Raw genomic sequence first — 24757 nt, 5'->3', positions numbered from 1 at the left:
GGATTCTACTGGAGTCTTTTACAGAAAGTTTGACAAGTTTTGAGTGGATGTTTTCAAAAAAGCTTTGACTACAAGCATCCAAAATATTCAAGGAATTCTGACAAAAAAACACTATTTCTGAAACATTTACTGAAGAAATATCACAAAATCTTGATAGAGGTAAACTCACAGTCCTGTTACACAAGACTACCACAAAATACTGGCAGAGAGAAGACTCAGCAGGACAGTGAAGCATTCAAAGGATTGACCCTTGGAACCAAGGCCAGAAATTTCAGGAAACAGATTGAACTTATTATGAGAAAAAGCTTCTCAAGCCAGCATTATCTAAAGATCAACTGGGTTCTGGGAGGCAGGATGAAATTTGCGGACATTTTGGGACATAGAATCATACTGACCACTCACTAAAATTACCTGGGAATCCTGTACAAACTTTAAAAAAGGAAGAAAGAAAGGGAGGAAGGAAGAAAGGAAGGAAAGGGGTAGCAGAAGGAGGAAAGAGAGAAAAAGGATATAGAAAGAAAAGAGAAAAAGAAAATATAGAAAAATGAAGGCTAAAATGAAAAGAAAGAAAAGAGAAGCAAAGGAAGGAGATAAGGATCCTGAACCCTGACTAGAGTCAGATTTTGCAAATCTATAATGAATCTATATGTAAGTTCCCTATATAATTAAATCTCTAGATAGAAGTTCCAGAATATTCGTACACATCTTCTCCACCATTCCCAATTGCAGAAGGTTGGAGGTGTGGAAGTTTGTACACCCAGTAGCTATTCACTGCCCTGGAAGAACAGAACGGGCCAGTTTCCAGGCACTGGAGTTCAGCTCTCCAAATACAGTTCAGCTGATCAGTGCTGTAGAAAATAGTATGACTCATGAACTGAGTAGTGAATGTTTAACCTCTACTACCAGAGGAATAGACCCTACTTTACTTGCCAATAAATTGTACCTTACCAAGATCTGGAGTGTTCAAATGTGTGCATAAAAATCATCACAACAGATTTTCTTTAAAATATTTCTCCCTCTCCCCATTCTCCTTCTCTGTTGATAATGTTACACACACAGATACCCAATTGTGAAGTTCCCACAATTTTTAGCTGTGGACTTACTGAAGGCCACACAACATGTTGCCAGGTAAGAGTAGTTGCACACATATCCACAGTACTCAGAAACTTGTGCTCTTGGAGTTGCCTGTTGCACACAATTGACCTGGCATCATGTGCTTAGTTGAGGCACATACGCCATGGTTGTGTTGTTCTCTGGGGCTGCAATGCAACACGTGTTGCTTCTGTGGTTGTACTTCTGTGGAACCTACACATAATTTTGGTTGTAGATATCTCCAGGGGTTGCACCCCTTTTTGTAGCTCTTACACATACCTGAATGTGGTGCTGCTGGAAATGCTCACAGAATTACGGGACACTGATAGGTGAGCTGTCAGAGCAAACAGTAACTCTTCCAGTTATGTATATGGGAATCACTGGGTATTTGAGCTTGTGACTTGCAAGGCAATCATTCTAAGAAATTTTGCTGTTCCACTAGACCCATTATAGCCAATTTTAACCAATGTGACATCGTTGAACACAAAGTTCAGAAGAGACATCTCAGTTGTCTTGTGTAGGTCAAGATACTCTAACCTCACTAAACCAGCATGGCTATCCAGTGATAGTGCTAGGGTCCTTGGATCACATATTTGTTTAGGAATTGAGAAATGCAGTAAGAATTGTGTCTCAGAACACTATAGTATAGCACCCAGAGAAGCCTTCAGCTGGTGTTATTCAAATGTGGAGATTCTCATCATATTCAGTGCTTGAAAAAACTATCAGAATTTACTTTCTAAATAAAATTGTATTTAATGAACCATGATTTACAAAAATTGAGTTTTAGAAATCTATACTTCAATACCAATCCCACCACCAGTGTCAACGTCCCTCCATCAGTATTCCCATACTTCATACTCATTATCTCTTTGTCTATATTTTTTCCTCAAAGTACTTTATAGTTTCTGTTCAAGTCTCATTTGAATTGACTTTTGTGAAAAGTGTGAAATACTGATCCAGATTTAATTTCTTACATGTAGTTACCCAGTTTTTCCAACACCATTTGTTAAATAGCTTATCTTTACTACATTTCATGTTCTCGGCTCTTACTGCATTGCCCTTTAATTGTGAGTTGAAATTAGAGGACGCTCCGCACCATCCTGATTTCAATATAGGATATGCAGATTCCGGATCTTTAATACAGAAACTTGATGCCAACAACAGAGACTATGTGAAAAATAAAACTGTATTGGCACTACAGACAATGACCTGGATTGGACAAACTAGTTTTCCTGGAGCCTAGAGTTGGTCTTATGCCAGGAAACTTCAGGGGTAGGGTCTCCTTGTATTTAGGCCAAGGCTTTTCCTTTCCATGTCCCCCATATTTTGGTGGGCCTATGCAAACAATAATTGCCACTCTAACACCATTTTTACTGGGCTCCTTTGACTCTAAACCTTAAAAAAAAAACCCACTTAAACTTTTGAGGTTAACTTAAACTACCGTATTTTCCGGCGCATAAGATGACTTTTGAAACAAAAAAAAAAAAGTCAACCGAAAATCGGGGGTCGTCTTATATGCCGAGTAGATCCCAAAAAATGTTTCAATATGCTGGTAAATGAAAATTGTCTGAATATTGCCACAAAACAAATTTTCCAACTCGATCCTGCACCAATCACTGCAAGGCTGCTCGGACCGCCTTTCTAACTCAGCCAATCCAAGCAGGCTTTTTATGCATGCAAATTAGACAATGTTCTAGACCCGAATCTATGCTGTAAAAAGCCTGCTCAGATTGGCCAGAGTCAGAGAGGAAGTCTATGACAATATAACCTTTGAACCTTTACTTGTGATTGGCTCACTGTGGTACATACAGTTGCAGCACAGGAATGTTCTGTCTGATACAGCAAATATAGGCCTAAACCTATGTTTTAACTGCAAAATTAGGGGGTCGTCTTATACACCCAGTCATCTTATACGCTGGAAAATACGGTAATATGCATGTACATGGAAACGTAAAAAACTACTATGCCTTCAAGTTTAAGGAGTTACATATATTTTATGGCTTTAGATTGCTTTGTGTACTGCTATGGAATGTTATAATGTACTAAAATCTGGGGTCTTGAGGGACAAAGTAATTGTACAAGAGTTCTATTTTATTATTTTTTTTTAATGTTCTTTGTAAGTTCAAAATTAAGGTGTCAGCAGGGGGATTTCTTCTGAGAACTCTTTTTTTGGGTGATTGACCTTCCACTGTAACTTTACCTTGTACTCCTTCGTTGCACCATTGTTCACATAATTAAAAATAAAAAAAAATTAACTATCGAGGGCCAGAGATAGAGTACTGAGGGTAAGCACACAGTCAACCCAGGTTTGATCCTTGGCATCCATTATGGTGACCAAGCACCACTAGGAATGATTCATGAGTGCAGAACCAGGAATAACCACTGAGCTCATCAGGTGTGCCCCACCCCCCAAAAAAACACCAAATGTTTGAATGTTCTTAAAGCCTGTTATATATGGAGTTTTTAATTTGTATATTCAATTTTGACTCATTGATCAGAATCTATCTTTACTCCAATACATGCAGTTTTTATCACTGTAGCTTTATAAAACATTTCCAAATTAGGTAATGAGATAAACTCACTTATTTTTCAGTATAGCTTTGGATATTTGTAGTCTCTTCTAATTCTATATAAACTTTATTATAAACATTTTGTAGGTCCTTAAAAATTGAATGTGGGGGCCCAGAGAGGTGGCGCTAGAATGTAAGGTGTCTGCCTTGCAAGCGCTAGCCAAGGATGGACCACGGTTCAATTCCCCCGGCGTCCCATATGATTTCTGAGCTCTTAGCCAGGAGTAACCCCTGAGCATCAAACAGGTGTGGCCGAAAAAAACAAAAAAAAATTGAATTTGGATGGAAGTTTCATTGAATCTATACAATAGTTTAGGCAGGATAGTTTCTGATTAATTTTCTCTTGAGTCTACGTTGCTAATTATTTTTTGGTTTTGTTTTGTTTTTGAAAAGCAATCTGGAGATCTCTACAAAATTCAGAAATATAACTTCAAACAGCCAAGTGATACCACTTCTTGGCATCTATTACTAAAACACAGAAATTTTAAGACAAAATAACACTTATTAATATTAATTATATTATTATATTATATAAAATTATATACAATAATATATTTATATATCATATTGTATATTATAAACAATGACATATTATATAATATGTTATATACTATATCATATTATTATGCTATAATTTATATCTAATATAAAATAAAATAGTTATATGTACTAGTATTATATCATATTAAAGCACATTGTATGATGTTATGTTATAATATAAATTATAATATTAATACAAATAGCACAAAACAACAGAAATAGAACTCTTATGTTCATTGCAGTGCTTAGTACAATAGCCAAGATATGGAAATAACCCAAATACCCTACCATAGGTCAAGAAATTGTGGTATGTATACAAAATAAAATACTATGTAGCTCTAAGAGATGTTAAAAATCATACAATTTGCTGCAACATGGATGAAACTACAGGATATCATGCTGAGTGAAGTTAGTCAGAAAAAAAGAGAGATGAAGAATAATCTCTCAGATGTAGGACTTAAGATACATAGGAAGATAGCATCAAAGGGCCAAAGAAGACACAATGAGAGAACTGATCCACACAACTGAGTTTGTTGGCAGATGGGAACGGGAGAGTTGAAAGAGAGAAGGGTTGAGATCCATGGAGAAGGGAAGGATACATTGATGATGGATATGGTGTTGGAATCATATACACAAGAAATCATCATTTAATGGTGTTTTAAATTGCAGAACTTCAATTATAAAGTAGGGAAGGAAGGAAGCAAGAAAGGAAGAAAGGAAAGAAAAAGGAAGGAAGAAATGAAGAAAGGAACAAAGAAAGGAGAAACGGGAGTGCACTTGAATGGCAGGGAACTATGCTATAGAAGGCAATTCTTTCTCCATGCAGACTAGGAAGCCCGAGTGTCCCTTCCTCATGCCCTGAATATACTTCCCCATGCTTGTGTATATCTCCCCATGCTTTTGGCACATCTCCCCTTGCCCTGGTTTTGAGGGCCACAGAGGTCTCCACAGAGAATAAAGATACATCTCTAGGGTCACTTTTTTTTTCTTTGTGTTACTCATAGGGACAGAAAAATTGCAACAGTCCTCTCTAAGCTCTAAGAGAGATGATACACCAGATTCCAGGTCTTACACCACAAAGCCTATGTTTGAGGAAACAGCAGCAGAATGTCTAGTGATAAGCAAATAAAAATGGTACAAAGGGACTCAGTGTTTGCATATGTCTCTAGTACACACAATAAGAAAACTTGCCTGAAATAAAACCTGATCTAAGACACAGGTTAAGTCTGGGAGAATGAGGATTCAGGAGGTGGTAGTTAAGAGTGAGCTAAGAGTGAGAATAAGAAATTCTCATAAAGTTATTCCTATCACAGATTATATTAGATAGAACAGAAGGCATTGAACAAAATTTGGAAGGGGGAAGAGAGAAGCCGCAGGCCACACAGAAGTCCAGGGAACTGTGGTCTCTGCACTTGCACCAGGACTTCTGTAGTCAGATCTCTAGGTGTGGTTGCAGAAGAGGTTGTGTTTATCCTCAAGGCTTTGCATAGTTACTTCCCATTGTCAAATGCCCCTTATTGGCCTCCTTCTAAAAGTAACTTGAACCAGATTCCTGGCCTGACTGTGATAAGTTTTAATGTCAAAACAATGCAAGCTGACAGTGAAAGTCATGTGTAAAGAAAGAAATTTAAAACCATACCAAAATACCATAATAAAACATTCCATTAATTTCCTTCCAGGAATTTTGTGTTTGTGGTGATGCTAGAATTAAACCTGGGGTATCCTGTGTGCAAGAACTGTGCAATACCGCTGAGCTATAACCCTTCTAAAAATAATATAGATTATATATGATAATAGTTTATCATTATATATCATCATCTATTATTATTACATATAATATCAGTACATATTATGTATCATATAACAACATAAATGGACATTATTATTTGTTACTTATATAACATTCACAATGTAAATGTCCATGTGTGGCCCGTTTTCCTTTCCATCAAGGTCCCTTATTACACAGACCCAGAGTAGACAATTTTAAGGATCCCAGACCTGGCACAGCATCTCTTCCCTCTGCCAGCTGCTTCCTTTTCTGTCTATGGAATGAGCAGTCTGAGCTCCTGCCTGCTTCCTTCTTGGAACTGTTTCCTCTCTGTGCCCACCCACCCAGTTGAGGGACATCACATTCATCTTGCTGGGACTTCTGCTCACTTCTGCTCACTGCGGAGCCTGCTGCATACCAGCTTTGGGGCTCAGGGCCACAGGACTGAGAAACATGAAGAGTCCTTGTGCTCTGGATCTTCAGCTGTCCTCCTATTAATTGGGACCACTCTGAGCTATTACGCTGGATGTTAGCCAGACCAGGGAGAAGCCTGAGCATTAGGAACTAATTGATGACCACATGGCTTGCAGGATATGGTCCAGTGATCTTTGAGCAGAGATAACATCACCTTCAGAAGAAGACCAATAAGAGGGCATCTGATGGGAAGTAACCATGCAAAGCCTTGAGGATAAACACAACCTCTTCTGCAACCACACCTAGAGATCTTTGCATAGGGGCCATGCTAATCTTCTCTGTATCATTCCAATTTTAGTATATGTGCTACCAAAGCAAGCACTACACACCTAGAGATCTGACTACAGAAGTCCTGGTACAAGTGCAGAGACCACAGTTCCCTGAACTTCTGTGTGACTTGCAGCTTCTCTCTTCCCCTTCCAATTTTCAATACCTTCTGTTTTATCCAATATAATCTATACGATAGAAATAACTTTTATGAGATTTTCTTATTCTCACTCTTTAATTTATAACTCAAGTACCACCTCCTGAATCCCTGTTCCCCCAGACTTAACCTGTGTCTTAGGACAGGTTTTACCCAAGCAAGTTTTTGAACAGTGTCCTCAGGCCCTTGCATTGAGCCACTGCATTGATCACTTTGCACTGAAAGTTATCAGTAGAGCCTTGGATCTTCCTGAGCATAATTTGGAAGAAAGCCTCTACCCCCTCTAATGAAGAGATATATGAAGAGGGGCCAGAGAAAAAATACAGTGAGTAGCATGCTTGCCTTGCATGCCACCAACTCAGGTTTGATCCCTAGCATGATGTACTGTCCCCAAGCACCATCGGGATTGATTCCTGAATGCAGTTAGGACAAAGTCCTGAGCACTGCCAGGTGTGGCCCCAATACTACCTCCTCTTTTCTCTTTCCAACACACCACACACAAACCAAACAAATAAGAGATGTACAAAGAGAAGAAGCATGAAGTTGAAAGTGCAATACCTGTGCAGATCATAGTTGTTGGATTTATTAATCTATGGCTACAGCTGCTTAAAATTTTTTTCCTATAGTGACTGAACACAAGTCTCACAGGCAAGTATGCATTTATTAGTGAGCCACATCCTGGTCAACATATTATCTGCTCATTTGATTTTTCTCTGAGTTATTTTGTATGTACTGTGTTGAATTATCTTCACCTTTTTAAAGACAAAAACAAAACAAGAAACATGTATGGTGAAAAATATTGTTGTGTATGTAAACATTTTTATGGGATTATTATGTTACTGACCCTACCCTGATCGGTGATTGTGCCCTATCCTAGGGTGTGACCTGGCATTCTGCTCCCACCCTAGGGTGGTACCTGATTCTGCTCCTACCATTGGGTGGTATCTGATCCTACCATTGGGTGGTACCTGATTCTGGGGCATAAAAGCAAGGGTCTGTGGAAGGTGAGGGGCTTTTTTCCTGGGGCCTATTCTTAGGCCTTTTGGCTTCGGCCTCTTCACGGAATAAAGAGCTGTTTTCTTCGGAAGCCTGACTGCCTGTTGGCTTTCTTCCCACCGCATTCACCTCAGAACCGCCGGTTGAACAGGGTAACAGACGCATGGTCCAAGCTGGAGGAGAAAGGCCTCATCCTCCATCCCTCCATCAGGGGCTGATTTGCAACAAATATAACTGGTGAAGATTACTCAAGAACTCAGGACATCAGATAACAATCAAGGTACCCAAATGTATTGCCATCAGACATTAAGAATCAGGCCAAAGTGTTGCCATCAGGCCTTGAGAGCCAACTGGGATACATGGATTCCGCAAAGAAAAAAATGGAAAAGTCGGGGCCGGGCGGTGGCACTAGAAGGTGCCTGCCTTGCCTGCGCTAGCCTAGGACAGACCGCGATTCGATCCCCTGGCGTCCCATATGGTCCCCCAAGCCAGGAGCGACTTCTGGGTGCATAGCCAGGAGTAACCCCTGAGCATCACCGGGTATGGCTCAAAAACCAAAAAAAAAAAAAAAAAAAAACCCAAAAAAACAAAAAACCCGAAAAGTCCAACAACAGCTTTTAGAAGGAATTTCATGACTATGAGAAAAAGAGCAGCACATGCAATGAAGGCAAGAACAGACAAAAAAAATTCATGATTCTACTTCTATGAGATATCCAAAGTAGTCAAACTCATGAAAGCAGTAAAAAAAAAAAAAAAAAAAAAAAAACTCATTTCCCTGCCAGGAACAGGGAAGCAGCATATGAGCTGTTCACATTTGCAGTTTTAGGATGTCAGATGATCATTTTTAAAGCTCTGCTCTACAGCACTGTGTACTTAAAAAATCTAAGAGCAATGTCTGCACTCAGCCAGCTCCATAGACTGACTCTGTTCTTGTGGCCATGAAAAATTAGGGGTACACCAACCATACAGATAAAATCTGGCAATCTCAGAAGGAAAGGGCAGACCAGGTACCTGCCCTGCTGAAGTCCTGTCCTGTTGCTCCTATCATCCACAATTGCCACTTCACCAATGGAGTTACTTCACTACTCCGCTATGGCTCTCTGCAGACAACAATCTGACCAAATCTCCAGATATGCTAATATTTGGACTAAAAGCACCAGGACTTTTTTGGAGTGAGTCAGGACACCTTCCCTCCCACTCTCTCTTTCTGGAAACCTGGCAGACAAAAATTTGCCTCACAAAAGCTGCAGATCAGCAGTAGAGACTGGAATTTCTGGACCAAATGCATGCATAAGACAATTCCATTTTTTTTTCATACTGTCATTTCCATAGGAACACACCGATTTAGATGACTATATATATGAAACCACTTAATACTCAGAAACAAAAAAGAAATAAAATGATCAGTTAGCAACAAGAGCTTACTACACCTGATTCATTGTGAGATACAATAATTTTCACAAATTTTCTTGTTGCTGTACTTTTTGCCCTCTTTATTTTGTTTTCTGATTTTTTTCTTCTTTTTTTTAAAAAAGTAATTTTTCTCCCACTTACCTGGAAACAAATATATTATGATCAACTATGTCAATGCTATAATAGTCTTTAAATAATTTATATTTAAAAAAAAATCTAAGCTTAGATCCCATGTTAAGATATCCTTGTAATTCATCAACCGGATTACACAGCAGATAGGGCTTTGGCCTTACATGTTGCTGGGTTCTCTCCCTGGTTTTCCATACAGTCTCCCAAGCCAGCCAAGAGTGTTTTTTGAGTGCAGAATCAGGAATAATCCCTGAGCTCCACAGGATGTGGCCAAAGCCAACATCTCTATCTTTATCTAAATCTAACTCTATCTACATATCCTATCTCTATCTACATATCCTTGCCAGAATTTTTTAAATGCTTTGAAAAGTGAAAAGCCACTTTTTTTAACCTGGGATCTCCAGATCCTGCTGCTTCTCTACTGCTTCTACTCCTGCTCCTGAGCCTGAACCCTGCTATCTCACTCTCCTCAGACTTCAACATCGCCCACCCAGCAGGAGATTAAGTGCCAACCAAGCTCACTTGGAAGGTCCAGAGCCTTCCTGGGTCTCTCAGCCTTTCTTCCAGGCCAGAAAACCCTCAGGGTTTGGGAGGAGATCCCTGTAGTCTGAGTTCTCAGCTACATCTCCCTCTGATCAGTGACCCCAACCCTCATGTGGGCATTAAGGGTGACTTTGTTGGCTTAGAGGCTGAAGTGATAGTACCACAGCGTGTAGGGCACTTGTACACGGGTTCGAACATCAGCACCACATAATAAATAAGCAAAGAGAAGGACCTGGACAGGTCCAAGACAAGTACAAGTGTAGTGATTCAGGGAAGACAAGAAGGTGGCATATTTCAGGTCAGAAAGGAGGAGCTGGAAGTTACAGAGAGAAGCAAGAGGCAAGTGTGGCTCTGTGAGGATGTGTCCTGCCCATCCATCAGAAGGACAAAGAATGAGGGAGTGAACTTTTGGCCTTCAGAGTCAAAGGAGTACCTGAAATGAATTAGAGGAAGAGAGGATCCTTTTCAGGGTTAAAAAACCTCCTCCTGCTGTGAGCCATGCAGTCTCTAGGATCCTGGATATTCTGATTCCCAGCCCTCCTAATTAACTTCACAAAGAAATTGGTATAAGCAGTGGTGTTGGAAATGGTTGTTCAGATGTGCTGACACCACCTGATGGCCATGCTGCCCTAGGATACTCCTGTCAAATAAACTTACACCTGTCATATTGTGAAGCCACTGAGTTGTGAGAGATGGTCCAATGTGGGGAAGGAAGGGAGTTGGGGACCAGGTCTCAAAGATACTATATATTGAAGAGGAAAATGTAAGGTTCAAGTGACGCAGCTATCTGGCAGGAGAACCATGGGGCCTGTCATTTCTTGTGAATGTGTGAAATATATGAAATATAGGATGGGGTAAGGATGGTGTTTCCTGAACATTTTAGGTACCATGGAACCCACTTTGAGAAATGCTGGTCCACCTGGGTGGATGCTGATCAAAAAACAAAGGATCTGCTTATTAATCACTGATTGGGGTCATTATCTGCTGTGACCAGCATCAGGACAAAATGGTGACTCTCTCAGAAAGACCAGAAGGATAATTATTTCCATGCAATCCAGAATTTTTATTCGGAATAAGTATAAACTAAATTAAGGCAATTGTCTTGTGATTATCAGGCCACAGGGGTTATCAGAAAGGGCTGAGAAAATAGTTATAGAAGTATTTTGCGACAGATTAAAGTTACTTGAAACTATAATCTTTTGCCATTAAATGTAGTCCCACATAATCACTGAGGAGAAAATCATTAAAAAATTTGTTCTCTCATTGAGAGCTGGGCACTAGAGATGGATGATACAGACCAGCTATTCTTAGCTCTGCATGAACGGGTTAGAAGACCATGCAGCTCTACCACCCATGCCCAATAGCAGAGAGCTCTGAATTTGTATGCTAAGCACCTTGTGACTGTCCAACATCACCGAGTGCTTTTACTTCTACCCAAGAGAGGACAGGAGTGACAGGAGCTTCAGAAAAACTCTACTGAGGCTTCAGCTTGCTCTTCAATTTGGCCAGTCTCATGAGGCATAGGTCCCGCCAATTCCTCCGGGCAGCTAAGTGCTCAGGGTCATCGGGAACCTTTGTGCACATGGCCTTAGAGGAGAAAAAACAAAGAGGAAAAAAGTAAATGCAGGAAATCACTTACCAGAAGTATGACTATGCTTCCCACTTATACAAACTGCAAATTTCATTCCCAGGACAAAGCAAAGTAAAACTTCAATTAATACATGCTTTTAAAATGCATGCATGGAATACTAGAGCTCTTGGGAGATTAAGTCAAAAGGAGTTATTCGCCTGTCTGTCTCGCTATTCTTGGATCTCCAGAAAATAATGGCAGAAGAACAGAAGAAAAAGGTACAGATGAGACAAATGTCACTTCTCCTACATTGTCAGCCAACATTGCTCTTGGAACTGTATCTACATACTTGGTGAATTTTCTTAACAGTGGCCCCTGCAAACTCTGGGGTGGGTCCAAAAGTCTTCAAGACACGCTTTATGCCTTCGCTGTATCTGTTACAGTAGCTCATCAAACCTGAAATCACATAAAAATATAAAAACACAGATTTCCACAACATCACAAGAACTCTATACAACTTTAAACTAAGAAATTTGTCAGGGAGGTCTTTTTTCTGGGATCAGTATTGTATGGAGGTGGAGAGGGTGTCCCAGTTGTTACTCAGGATCTGTGCGTAGGGATCATTTCTAGCTGGGGAGTAAGTCAGAATCAGCCATGTGCATAACAAGTATCATGGAATCAAAGTAACTCAGGTTTCCTTGCTATCGATGAAGGAGGTGGAAGCAGAGATTCCTAGGGAAGGGGCACTGATTTTTTTTTTTTTGCAGAAAATATACATTCCTTTATGGAGCATCTCCCTGAGATAAGAAATCTAAAATCTTATTCTACAAAGCTGCCTAATAAGCCCAAGTAATATACAGGTCTAAGAAGTTGTTGTTATAGGTTCCTTAAATTACTCTAATTAAAAAAAAAAAAGAAAAGAAGAAGAAAAAATTAATCTAATTACTTATTGCTTTCCTATCAAAGTTATATGTAATAAGAAAATTTTGAGGAGCCAGATAAATAGCAGAGGGGTTATGTACACAGCTGAACCCACTTTAATTCCCTCAAACACAGCTGGGAGTGATCCCTAAGCAAAGAGCAATAAGCAACACATTTATTTTCTTCCCATTGAAATAAAATCTGCCAAAATTCTTCCTGGTTCAAAATTTCTCCCTAATTTGGTGCAGAAATGAATACTCATGTCAATCTCACTAATGTAAGAACATTTTCTAGAACATGAGTTCAGCCCTGTGTCGGGGACCCCTGAGGAACTTCTGCTCCACTGGTAGAAACAGAAGCTTCTTTCATTTTCTTTTTATTTTAGACAGCCCTGAAGCTTCTCCCACAAAAGGAGATACTGATGCAGATTCAAATCTTCAGTGAGCTTTATTGTCTTCAATGCTCCAGAAAATCTTTTTCTTCTACTCTCAATAACATCATCCGCTAAAAGTAGAAAAGGAAGGTGTGCTTTATTTTCAAAAAAGAATCTGGACCTTTCTACCAAGGAAGAGAACCTAGTGGAAGTTACCCTATGATAACAATTTCATCAAAAAATGAAGAGAAGTACTTCATTCACTCAGACTATCACCACTCCCCCTGTACTTGAATAGATATTTTTTCGTTTGGGGGCCCCATTCAGTGGTGATCAGTGATCACTTCTGGATCTGTGCTCAGGAATCATTCCTGGTAGGGATTCTGGGACCATATGGGATGCTGGGGAATAAACATGACTACCAGCATGCAAGGCATCCAACTTATCAATGTATCCAACATATAAACATACCTTACCTAATGTACTATTGCCCCAGCCCCCATATGGAAAGATTTTTTTTTTAAATCCTATTTTCTGGGACTGAGAAATAGTTGATATTGAAGAAACATGAATAAATGTTTTCTCATTCCTTCTGTCATGCTCAGCAAATAAACTTAAAAAAATGTTCAGAGCAGAGCTTTCAGAGTTTAAAAAGACTTTGAGTCTACTTAAAGTGAATCCAACTACAAACATTTTAACCATGGTGGTTAAATAATGATATTTAAAAAAAAAAAAGTGCTGCTTATCCAAGTAAGGAAAATGAGTGTAGAATTGTTCCCCGTGAGATTAAACTGAGCTTTTTGTTCCTGCTTTCTGACTTAAAATTATTCAGTTATGAAGCCCTGAAGGTGAGAAAGTGTGTTTTCTAGAACTTTCAACACCATTCATAATGATACAGGCACTGGGCAAGTGAACTCACATCCCCCATGGCTGAGGATTCAGTTTCTGTGTGAGCTCTGATTGTCTCCCACGCCAAAGGAGCCTGGCTTTCACAGAACACAAGAACCCACAGACACTGGGTTTCACAGAACTTAGTAAGGATGATCCAAAAGGCGCCAGAGCACAGAGGTCATTATGTAACTTCCCTTGATCCTAGGGAAGGAAATGGGGAGGGCAGTTAGGCAGGGAGAGAGACCTACTTGAGGCCCTTTAATCCGAGAAAATCCCAAACTCAACTCACTTCTGTTTTCATTCCACACATTAGTACCACTAAAATGACGCAAACCCACCAGGGAGGCCTCTCGAGTAAAACCACCACAACCACAAACACCTACACAAAGCAGGAAACTTTGTGAGGCAACATGGTAAGCATTGGTTTTCACTGAGGTGATTTCCAGAAGCTGCCAGATTCAGGATGGCATCTTTCCCAGGCTGACTGAGGTGCCAAAAAACTGTGGGACTGGGAGAAAACATGTTTTCTTTGCTGACAAAATAGTCAAAAAAGTTTTGCAACCCAGCAATTCCACTCCAGATACTTCACAATTCCTAAGCAAAAAAAAAAAAAAAAGTCCCAGTGTATCCTCTTTCTCTTTGTGTACCTGTTATGTTGTATGGGAGGGGAAAAATTAGAAAAAAATGAAACCTAAACCTAGAGAAATAGAATAGTTAAATCATGTCTGTAGCATTTATTGAAGACTTAATTGTGTTGGTTGTGCAGCAAACAGTTTCAATCTGGTTTGAAGCCTCAGAATACACTGCTGCTGCCTCTCCCACCCATTTTACAGACAGGGAAACCAAGGTGCCCTGAATTTAAGTAACACCTAAAAGATTGAAAGATTAAATGCTTTGTAAGTTACACAGGCCCCAGACCCACTCCCTCCTCCCAATTCACCATTGTGAGACTTTTGTTCTTCAAGGAAGTTGCTTCTAAAAAGTAGCCAAAAGCCAAAAGGCAGGCTTTCTGTTTGTTAAGTGCTATTTTATTAGATTAAAAACAAACCCCCCAAAATTTTTTATTACTTCTAGTTAACCTTCACTTTTAAGACTAATACTGCCCTTAACTTGAGATGCTGGATTTCTGAAAACCTCAGAGAAAATAATCCTCCCTCTGCAATCTTGATAGATTCTGGGGACACTGTGAAGAAGAATGAACACTTCCACTGGTTGCCAGCCAGATCTCATAACTGTTTAACTCTGGCCTCTGGAATGCTCTGAAGTTGAAAACTACATCCGCCCACCATTATCATATTAGGCCAATTAGGTTTTCTTATCATAACTGCTTTGTTTGAAAAATTGTTATGAGTCTCCTCCCTGTCTGCCACACATTTGATTCTAGAGTTTCTGGTTTCATTGGCTTCTGCTTCTATTTGTTTGAGAGTCAAAGCTCTCTTCAGTTCTCTCCCTATCAATTTCTTCTGACACTGGAATATCTGAATTACTTTTTTTCTCAAGAAAAGAAAAGGAAAATCATGGTAGTTACCAAGTAGTACCATATACATTCTGTGCTTAAAAATGCTCAGTATTTAAAGACTTGATTGAAAAAAATGTAAATTTATCCAAGACTTTCATTTCTCCTATATTCAGTGATTACCCCTGAGAAAGTAAATGCTATTATTAGGAAAATTCTTAACTTCCCTCTGCTGTGCTCAGCAAGGGAGAATTAAGGAAGAGTCAGTTACGAAACTGCATATGCACTACACACCACATACAACAGCTCATTTGAGAAACCACATCAGCACCTGCTGTGTGCAGACATATCTAATAAAATTGCCTTCAATTATCTGCTGGAAATGACAGATCACTAAATACTGAACCCTTACACAAGCCCACCTTGCAAAATATATACCCTTGTGAAAATATGGAATTAGAAAATTCAAAGTCAATCAGACTCCCAAAATGCGACTCTGGACTCAACACCTACCCGGACAAGTGGGCACCCACTCACATTACTGGTATCTGCTTCAGTTTTTAAGAAGTTCATTCCACCATGGTCTGAGCCCAGTGTCCTCTGCCTTCCCTTTCCAGTTTCCCATCCAGCTCTCACCCTCAAGACAGAGACAAACACATTCAAACTTCAGTCACCTCTTCCCGAATATGTGTGCTCCTATTTCTCATTATTTGTTTTTAAAGGTAAATTATGGTGTTCCTACAGTGTTCCTGTATTATAATTATTAAAATTCAAACAACACAGAAAAGCAAAAGGACAATAAAAGCCATTTGCAATTTCAACTCTAAGAAATAGTCGGTGGTAAGAATATTAGGTGACATTTCTTTAGAATTTTGTATACAGTATTTATTTTGTTCCTTTTCTGCACAAATTTATTTTGTTTTAAAACAATCCAGGTTTTGTTGCCGTTGTTTTTCCAATAATGCGGTCTTCTTGAATCAGTTACAATATAGTTGACAGAATTTCATTCTTGGAAGCTTCCTACCCTTCTCGAGTTATTTTTCCTTTAGAGCAGATCACAGGCTTACACCTCCTTCCCAAGTTCTTTGAAGTTGTTTCCAAACAACTTCTGCCCTTACTTTCTCCACCCTATTAGGCTACCAAGCCTTAAATCACAGCTGAAAGTTGTTCTTGTTTAGTTAGGCAAAAGCTATGTCAGCAGAGTTACAAGTGATTACTTCCTCACAAAAATCCCTTTTCTTGCCTCTAAATAATTTCATCTTTCCTGGGGAAAGGATAACTTTACTAGTATCCATTTAGATGATACTCAGTCATCTCTGCCATAATATCCATTCTGTATCTCCTAACTTCCCATGCGAGTGCTTTTCCCAGCATGGATCCTGCATGACGATTTCCACATAGAATCACATTTCAAAGATATAGGACAGTCAAATTCATGAGCTGTACTAGCACTGTCTTGGATAAATAGGGAGGGCTCCTGTAGATGACACTGAATAACACCAAATTCCCAGGTGAGGCCTGAAGGAATAGAACGTACCTTCTGCATTGAGATGCATTGTTTCCAGGGGTCCAATAAATGCATATCTCAAGCCCAGGCCATCAGACATAACAAGGTCAAGATCACCTGAAGATACTATTCCTTCCTAAATGGAGAAAAGGGGACAGAAAGTAGTCCATGAGTTCTCTGTTACATCAGTTTTGTTCTATACTCTTTAGAGCAGGATCTTGAAATACTCCTCAAAACACCTGAGTATTACTTTTCTCCAATTTTCCATGTCAACATTACAGAGAAACATGAGCCCTGAAGAGAATCTTTTAGGAAATGGTCAAATCCAATTCACTTTCTCCACTCCTGTAGCTTACCTGGGCTGGAAGCTTGTACCTTTCTATCCCAGCACTTCCTTTCTTTCTTTACCTACATTTGAAGCTTTAGAAAAAGAGGGTAAGGAAGAAGGCAAAGGGAAGATGTGAAGATGTATACTGAAAGAAGCGGGTCAGAATAATTTTCTGCATTCACATGTATTTGCCTAAAATCGGGGGGCAAGTCTGAGCAACCCAAAAGAACAGGAAAGTTGCTCTCCAGGCTTTTCCTGTCTACAAGCCTGGCCTTGTTCAATTTTAATGAGTTTTTTTTTTTAATTCTTTGAGAAATGCACACAGCTTAGAATGATGTGCTTGCAAAAGTGAGGTCCTAGATTCAGCTGGAAGGCAAATCGTCAAGCAAGAAGTATGTCAGTGGGCACTGAAGCTAGAGGTCAGATTGGCTATCTGTGTTCCTGGTTAGTTTATTTATGTAGGGGCATATATGAGCTATCTGTGTGGTCTGACTACTATACCACTTGTTTATTTCCCATACCAGTATGTTCCCATCATGGACAAATAGACTGGTCCTACAGGAAGGCAGTGGCCCCCTGAAGCCTTCACTGGTCAGATAGGTAGAGCACTGAAAACTCTAGTCCTTTCTGAGAAGTCTCTTTTACAAGTAGCTTGCAGTGAGGGAAGTACAGCTTCACTGGGATGCCTCCTTACTGTTACTTGCAGCTTTAGTGTGGAGCAGCCTCTGCCAGTCCTTCTCCACTCTCCCCTAATCCCCCACCCATACACTGGGGCCTTGGTCATTTGACTCACTGGGCAGTGGACATCCCAGCCAGCACTTCTGCACTGAAGAGAAGCACATTTTGGGGTGTTTTGGAACAGGCTCAAACAAGTGGCCCACTCTACAATGCCTTGAAGCAAATTCATTGCCTCACTTTGAAGGGGTAGTTTGTCATCCAATAGGAGATGGTATCTCTGGGATTGGGAAGTGGAAAGCTTCATCGGGGTCCCAAGGCCTGCGGGCAGCCCTCTTATCAGCTCGGGTACTGGGAGCTAGAGCTCCCCCTGCTGGCTCCCTATACTCTAATGATTTTCAGGCCCCCCCCCCCCACTTCAATGTGTGAGAGAAAGGAAGTGAGGTACCACCTACAGCCCAGCTTCCCAGAAAAGGAAAAAATGTACCACTTCAAGCCATGAAGGTGCATGATGACCAGGGCAAAGGGGTTGGAGTTCATGAACCAAGGAGCCATAGATATGAAAGGAGGCAGATATGACTAGGTCTAAAGAACCACTTTGCATCTAATTCTGTGTGGGGAGGGGTGCAAACACAAACACAAACACACACACACACAACATAAAATAAAGACATGCATAGAACATGCACAAGATTTAGAGGATAATTCCATATCATCCCACCCCAAACCACCAGTGTCTGTTTGCCTGCCTGAAACCTCTTGTCCCAGAGGCAAAGCACCTGGCAAAACCCATGACTCTTTAAGAGTGGACATTCATGGGGCTGGAGCAACAGCACAGCCTTTACCTTGCATGCAGCAGACCCAGGTTTAATTCCCAACATTCCATGTGGTCTCTCGAGGCTGACAGAAATGATTTCTGAGAGCAGAGCCAAGAGTAACCCCTGATCTCTGCCAGGTGTGGCCCAAAACCCAACCCCATCCCCCAAAAAGAGTTGCCACATATATCTATATTACTAAATAAGAATCTGCTTTTTGCCTCATTTTAAAGTGACATCACACTCTATTTTCGTCTGGCCCTTGTTTCTTTTACCCAACTTTCTGGGATTCACTTCTATGTATCAGAATCCCATGTACCAAGTATCTGTTCATGGATCTGGGTCTGGGTCTATACCAGTTTATGGTGACCTGCCCCAAACTACAAAGTACATTGGTATTTGGTACAAACTGCTAAGTACATTCTCACACATTCTCTGGGTGCAACAGCAAGGAGAAACGCTGTCAAGAACACAGGCATGCTCAGGTCCATCAGAGAGTGCTGCTTTCTAAGTTGGGCTCCGAGCTCATTGCCTCCAGCTGGACACACTTGTTCCCACTGTTTCAGAGGAAACAAGAGGTCTGCAAAGAAAGGTATACATATTTGGGACCACCCAACTGATATCATACCATAATCCCTGTTGGATCTGAATCATCCCCCTAGGTCTTCATTTGGACCACTAAGGAGGGCCAATTCATTTGTACTGTTCATCCAGAATGCAGAAAAGATACAAAAAGGTAGGGGTAACACATAGAAGAAAGGAAATGATATACAAGAAACTGGCTGTTGAAGTACAGAACATTCCTTTCTTCTCCTTCCAAGCAAGAAAGTGGTGCCCGATCTTCCCCAAACAGATCTTCTGTTGCCTAAAGTTACTGGCTTTGGAACTAGCACATCTCCTGGGCTCTGGAATGCTTGGAGAAGCAGCCAGGCAGGGGCCATGTAGACTTTTCCTTCTCCAGCAGTCGTGGTCAACATTCCCTAAAGCCTCAAGTTTCCATTGCATCACTCATACTGTGAAAATGCAAGTACAGAGCCCTCCTAATATGACATACTATTTGCCTTGACTCTTCTTCTTTCATACTTTTGGAGCTGACTTCAAAATGAAAAATATCCCCATAGGGAATGACTCCAGAGTGACTTCAGATTTAAAAGTATCATCTGAGCCTAGGGTGATCTGATGACATGATGCCTGGAAGGGATTTCATAGGACATCATCAAGTAGGAGTGAAGCTACACTGACTGCCAACTTGCTCCTCTGCCAGACATTTCCCACTTCTTCTTTCTCAGTTACTATTAAGCAGGTTAAAAAAAAGAGTTGTTGGGGCTGGTGAGGTAGCGCTAGAGGTAAGGTGTCTGCCTTGCAAGCGCTAGCCAAGAAAGAACCGCAGTTCGATCCCCGGAGTCCCATATGGTCCTTCCAAGCCAGGGGCAATTTCTGAGCGCTTAGCCAGGAATAACCCCTGAGCACCAAACTGGTGTGGCTGAAAAACCAAAAAAAAAAAAGAAAAAGAAAAAGAAAAAAAGAGTTGTCATGTTTTCCCTTCCTAAAATTTTTATACCCCACTTGGATTTTTCAAGAGGTTTCTCCAAGCTAGTCTTTATTTACCAAGAAGTCAAAGCTAGAAAATATCCTAAGTAGTATAGCTGAGATAATTCTGCTCAGATGCAGGATTCCTTGAGGCCAACACTTCATTGCTATTATGAAACTCAAGTTGTTTTTCTTGTCTTCCTTCTTTCCTTTCTTCCTTTTTCCCTCCCTCTATTGCTCCCTCCCACCTCCCTCCCTTCTTTTCTTCCTTCCTATTTTGTCAAATTCAGCAGTGGCTATTCTCTGACCCATACTCAGCGGTCGTTGCCACAAATTTTTGGGTTACAGGTGGGGGCCATACAGTTCCAGGGACACTGGGGTTGAAAAGCCTGTTAGGATCCCAAGATTGATCCTTGATCTATCAACCCAATTTTGTTTAATTTTGCTGTTGAGCTCTTTTCTGCCCAGTTTTGGTAACACTTAGAGACCTAATATAATGAAAATGATTTTTTTAAATCACAATGGCACAATACAATAACTAATTGTTTGCATGGGGAAGGCTGATTTGATGAGTGAGTCAGTCCTCGGAACTGGAGGTTCAGTATTCCATGATCAAAATACTGAAAGCCTATACCATAGTGTGGCTCAATTAACATATGTCAGCATAATTATCAGAAGTTCCTTTTCCATTTCATGGTAAAACCCTCAAGTAGCATATTAAAAATACTGAGGTAAAGGGTAAAAAGATCCTAAAGTGTTAAATGATTCCCAAATTCCAATAGAGCACTCAACACTAAGATGACTTGTTAGTTCAAACCGTGGTCTGGAAAAATAGTGGTGAGGAGAGCCCAGCTAGAGTGGTGAGAATTCCCTGCAATGAAAGACTCCAATACCTCTGTCCATCAGAACTTGACCTTCAACATTGTGAAACAGCTCACTCTTGTAGTTCCTTCAGAATGCCAGTCTGGGTGGGGAGCACATGGGGGAGGAGCATTGTGAGGCCTAAGTTGTTTCATTTTAGTTATCTTGTTGTTTCTGTTTCTTTTGACCATATTCAGCAGTGCGATTCCCTGACCCATGCCAGTGATTGTATGAAATGCAAGACAGTTCATAAAGGACTTGGTGATGGTGGCATAAATTTTCAGTGCTAATCAAGGTTTGGAGATGAATCAGTTTGGGTTCTAGAAGAGGTGGAAGCAGCAGGTTAGACACACAGAGAGTCTATTCCAAGGAATTAGCTTAAATACTGGGCACACTGATGTATCTGAAATGATACTGACAATAGGATAACATCTTTTTGTGCAGAGAAACCTTAGCTGAGTTTTGGTCTTTCAAATGTGTGGATAAAGTTGGTCCAAATTTTTGAGAATATCCTCCTATACTTAAATTGATCACAGAGATTAATAAAATTCACAAAATAACTTGATAACATCTAGGCTTGACCATGGGAGAAATGACCTGAAAATACCCTCTGGTGAATTCTATATACCTATTAATTCATGTTCAATGCCAGGGATCAAATCCAGGACTCATATATGCTGTGCATGCATTATGCAATTGTGCCACCTTCCTTCACAGAAAAGATGAAAATGTTAAAGCAACGCAAGAGGGGACAACCTAGCCAGCCAAGCCAACTCTGACAGAGTAAATTATAAACTCAAAACAAGATCCTCCCTATATGGTGATTTTGGGGATGCACATTCTGTAGAGTGGGGAAAGGAGGATAAATGATGATTAACAACAAACGGAAAGCAATAGCCATGGCAGTGCCATTGGAAAAAATACAGAAAAGGGGGAAAGGTGGTAAAGCAGGGCTTTTGTAGTGTAGGGATGCATTCATGCTGTTAAACTTTGATGAATGACTCCATCTATTTTCTCGACTGATTACCCAGTTACCTAGATTTATTTTTCCTTTTCTCTAATCATGCCATTAGCATTAGCCTCTTTGTTGCAAGTCTTCATTTTCATTGGCTTTCCTTATTTTTCTTTATGCCATATTTCTTTCTCTTGTTCTTATCAAATAATTCCCAGAACTTGAGTCATTCAAGTCAATTTTGTTTTGTTCTACTTTTTACAATCATTGACCCTGAATTTCCATATTTCTTTCCTTCCTTCCTTTCTCTCTCCCTGCCTGCCACCCTCTCTCTCTTCCTTCCTTACTCATCACATCCAGGGATGACGTAGATCCATGGTAGATTGACTGAACCAGAACAACTTCAGGGATGGACTGAACAGAAACAAGTATGCACACAGGTACTTTTCGTACAAAAATTTAGGTACTTTTCTTAGAAAAAAATACAAAGTATATCATCATAGGTTTTGAGTTTCAGTAATGAACTGTTACCTTATCTTTTTTTGTTTTGTGTTCAGGGCCTACTCATGGCTTAGTGCACAGGATCACTCCTGGTGGGGACTTGGTGGACCATATGGGAACAAACCATGGTGGCTGTGTGCAAGGTAGTGCCCTCCCAGGAAAAAAATAGCTAGAACTATGAGCTAGTGTAAAATTTATAGTCTAGTTTATTTTATTTTATTGAAACCATTGTGATTTACTTAGTCTTTCATAGTTGGATTTCAGACATACAGTGAATCAAGGTCAGCCCCACCACCAGTGTCTACCTCCCTATGCCTTTGTTCCCAGAGTGCTCCAATACTCCCACCCTTTGTCCCCTGGCTTGCCAGTATAACAGGCCCATTTTTAAGTTTAGGTTGTTATAGTTTGGGTCTCTTGATTCTCTTGTTGTTGACTTTGGCTTGGATATATTTTTTTTTTTGTTTTTTGGGCCACACCTGTTTGATGCTCAGGGGTTACTCCTGGCTATGCGCTCAGAAATCGCCCCTGGCTTGGCGGGACCATATGGGACGCCGAGGGATTGAACCGCGTTTCATCCTATGCTAGCGCTTACAAGGCAGGCACCTTACCTCTAGCGCCACCTTCCCAGCCCCATGGCTTGGATATTTAGTTATGTCCTTTTTTAACTCACCAAAGCACCTGAGACCACTGAGACCTGGCCACTGACTCCCATCCTTTCCTCTTTATTTTTCTTCCTTCTTAAATTTACAGAAAAATGCAGAAATATGGGGCCAGAGCATTGGCGCAGTGGTAGGGCATTTGCCTTGCATGTGGCTGACCTAGGAGGGGCCGTGATTTGATCCCCCAGCATCCTATATGGTCCCCCAAGCCAGGAGTGATTTCTAAATGCAGAGCCAGGAGTAACCCGATTGTCACCGGGTGTGGCCCAAAAAATATATAGAAATATGAGGTAAAATAAAGTTATAAAAAAGCTGACACCTCTATCTGAAAGATTAAAAAGGGTTAGTTTTTTGCATAGATGCAGTAAAAATTGGGAAAATAGAGAGGAAAAACCCTTTGGCCTAAAAATAAGGTGTCTCTACCCATGAATCATCCTGCCATAAGACCAACTACAGGCTCCAGGTATACTAAGTTGTCTAACCCCAAAGTCTTTCTAAAATCTTTATGGAGTCTTACTTAAACTTTAATATGAAAACAAGATTAGCATGTGAAGAACTGGATCAATTAACCTCACTCTCCCATGCTTCCTTCCAGGGAAAAGGAGCAACAAATGCACGACTTCACTGTGAGGCTTAGGGACAGCTCCAAGTATTGGTTTGAATATGGGAGTCCAACGTCTGTCCTGAACCCAGCAGGGTCCCTTGTCTACCACAAGGAGTAGCCTCAAAGCAGAACACTGACCACCAAATCAAGAATAGGCTCTGAGATGTGGCTCCCCCCAAAAATTCAAAAATGACAACAACAAAAAGCAAAAAAGTAAAGATGCAAAGCCTGTCAGGTCTGTGCTTATTGGTCTCTCACTAATAACTACCATTTTCTTGGGAGCTGAGTACAGACATTCCTACAGAATGACACAGGCAGATTTTGCTAAATTGTGGAAGAGCTGGTTGGACACCACTTGCAACAGAACACTGAATCATTCCCATAAAAAGGCCACTGTGCAGAGCCTCAAACCTGGAGGATGGGGTAGAAAGGACATGAGTTCAAAAGGGATCACAGTTCTCATGGTGCTAGGAACAAGCCCATACTGTGCCAAGGGAAGAAAGGTGGGTCGAACACTCTGTGCCATTCAGGTCATAACCCTCAAGTGGTAGGTAAAATGTGGAACTTCCTGCCAGCAGGAAGATGATTTTCCACTATCAAATCATTCTCTGAGGAAGTTCTACAGGCAACGTCAATAAATGTGTTGATCCCTGTGGTTCACTGAGGCTGTATGTTGGCCTACAGCTGGAAACAACCCTACACTTCAAGCCCACTCCATGAAATATCATAGACCCATCAAAAATGCATAAGAAACCAGAGGGAGATAATATCTACAGAGACTACACAGAAACCCAGAAAATCAAAAACTCTTACTAGGGCAGTGAAAATACAGATCACATGTCTTCCTTGAACAGCCTTTAAAAACAAAGTTCTTACGTGAAAACAAAAGAAGGGGGAGCAGGAAGGATAGAAAGGACTTTGTCCTGGCATAGAGAATGTTCCAGAGCTCTTGAGATCACAGTGGTAATGCCCTGGTGTGTTTGTCCTCACAATGCTGGGCTTAGAGGAAAACAACAGCATGATGGAGTCTGACAGAGAGGGAGAGTTCCTGACCTTAAAAACAAACACAAAAGGAGGAATTCACCCTCTATTTCAGGAGTGAGTAAGTGGACTATTGTTCAGCAAGGACAGAGACACTTTAAGGTGGATGTGGGGGGGTGTATTC

At 40.6% G+C, this 24757-nt stretch overlaps 1 protein-coding gene and 1 non-coding gene across 2 annotated transcripts in view; both read right to left on the bottom strand.

Annotated features, from left to right (window-relative positions):
- Positions 1-6660: 6660 nt before the first annotated feature.
- Positions 6661-6766, bottom strand: LOC126021761 (U6 spliceosomal RNA). Its single transcript, XR_007500235.1, has one exon. It is a non-coding gene; the product is annotated as a U6 spliceosomal RNA (small nuclear RNA).
- A 4606-nt stretch (positions 6767-11372) lies between these two features.
- Positions 11373-24757, bottom strand: part of CRYL1 (crystallin lambda 1) — a 172772-nt gene continuing 159387 nt past the window's right edge. Inside the window, exons 6-8 of the mRNA XM_049782582.1 lie at positions 16698-16803; positions 11869-11975; positions 11373-11536 (exon numbers count right to left, since the gene is read on the bottom strand). Coding sequence (XP_049638539.1) covers positions 11423-11536; positions 11869-11975; positions 16698-16803 — 327 coding nt within the window. The 3' untranslated portion in view covers positions 11373-11422. The remainder of the gene's footprint in view (positions 11537-11868; positions 11976-16697; positions 16804-24757) is intronic.

This window comes from Suncus etruscus, chromosome 10 (assembly GCF_024139225.1).
Source record: "Suncus etruscus isolate mSunEtr1 chromosome 10, mSunEtr1.pri.cur, whole genome shotgun sequence".
In the NCBI taxonomy this organism is placed as follows: Eukaryota; Metazoa; Chordata; class Mammalia; order Eulipotyphla; family Soricidae; genus Suncus; species Suncus etruscus.
This window is presented reverse-complemented; position numbering and strand designations above follow the sequence as displayed.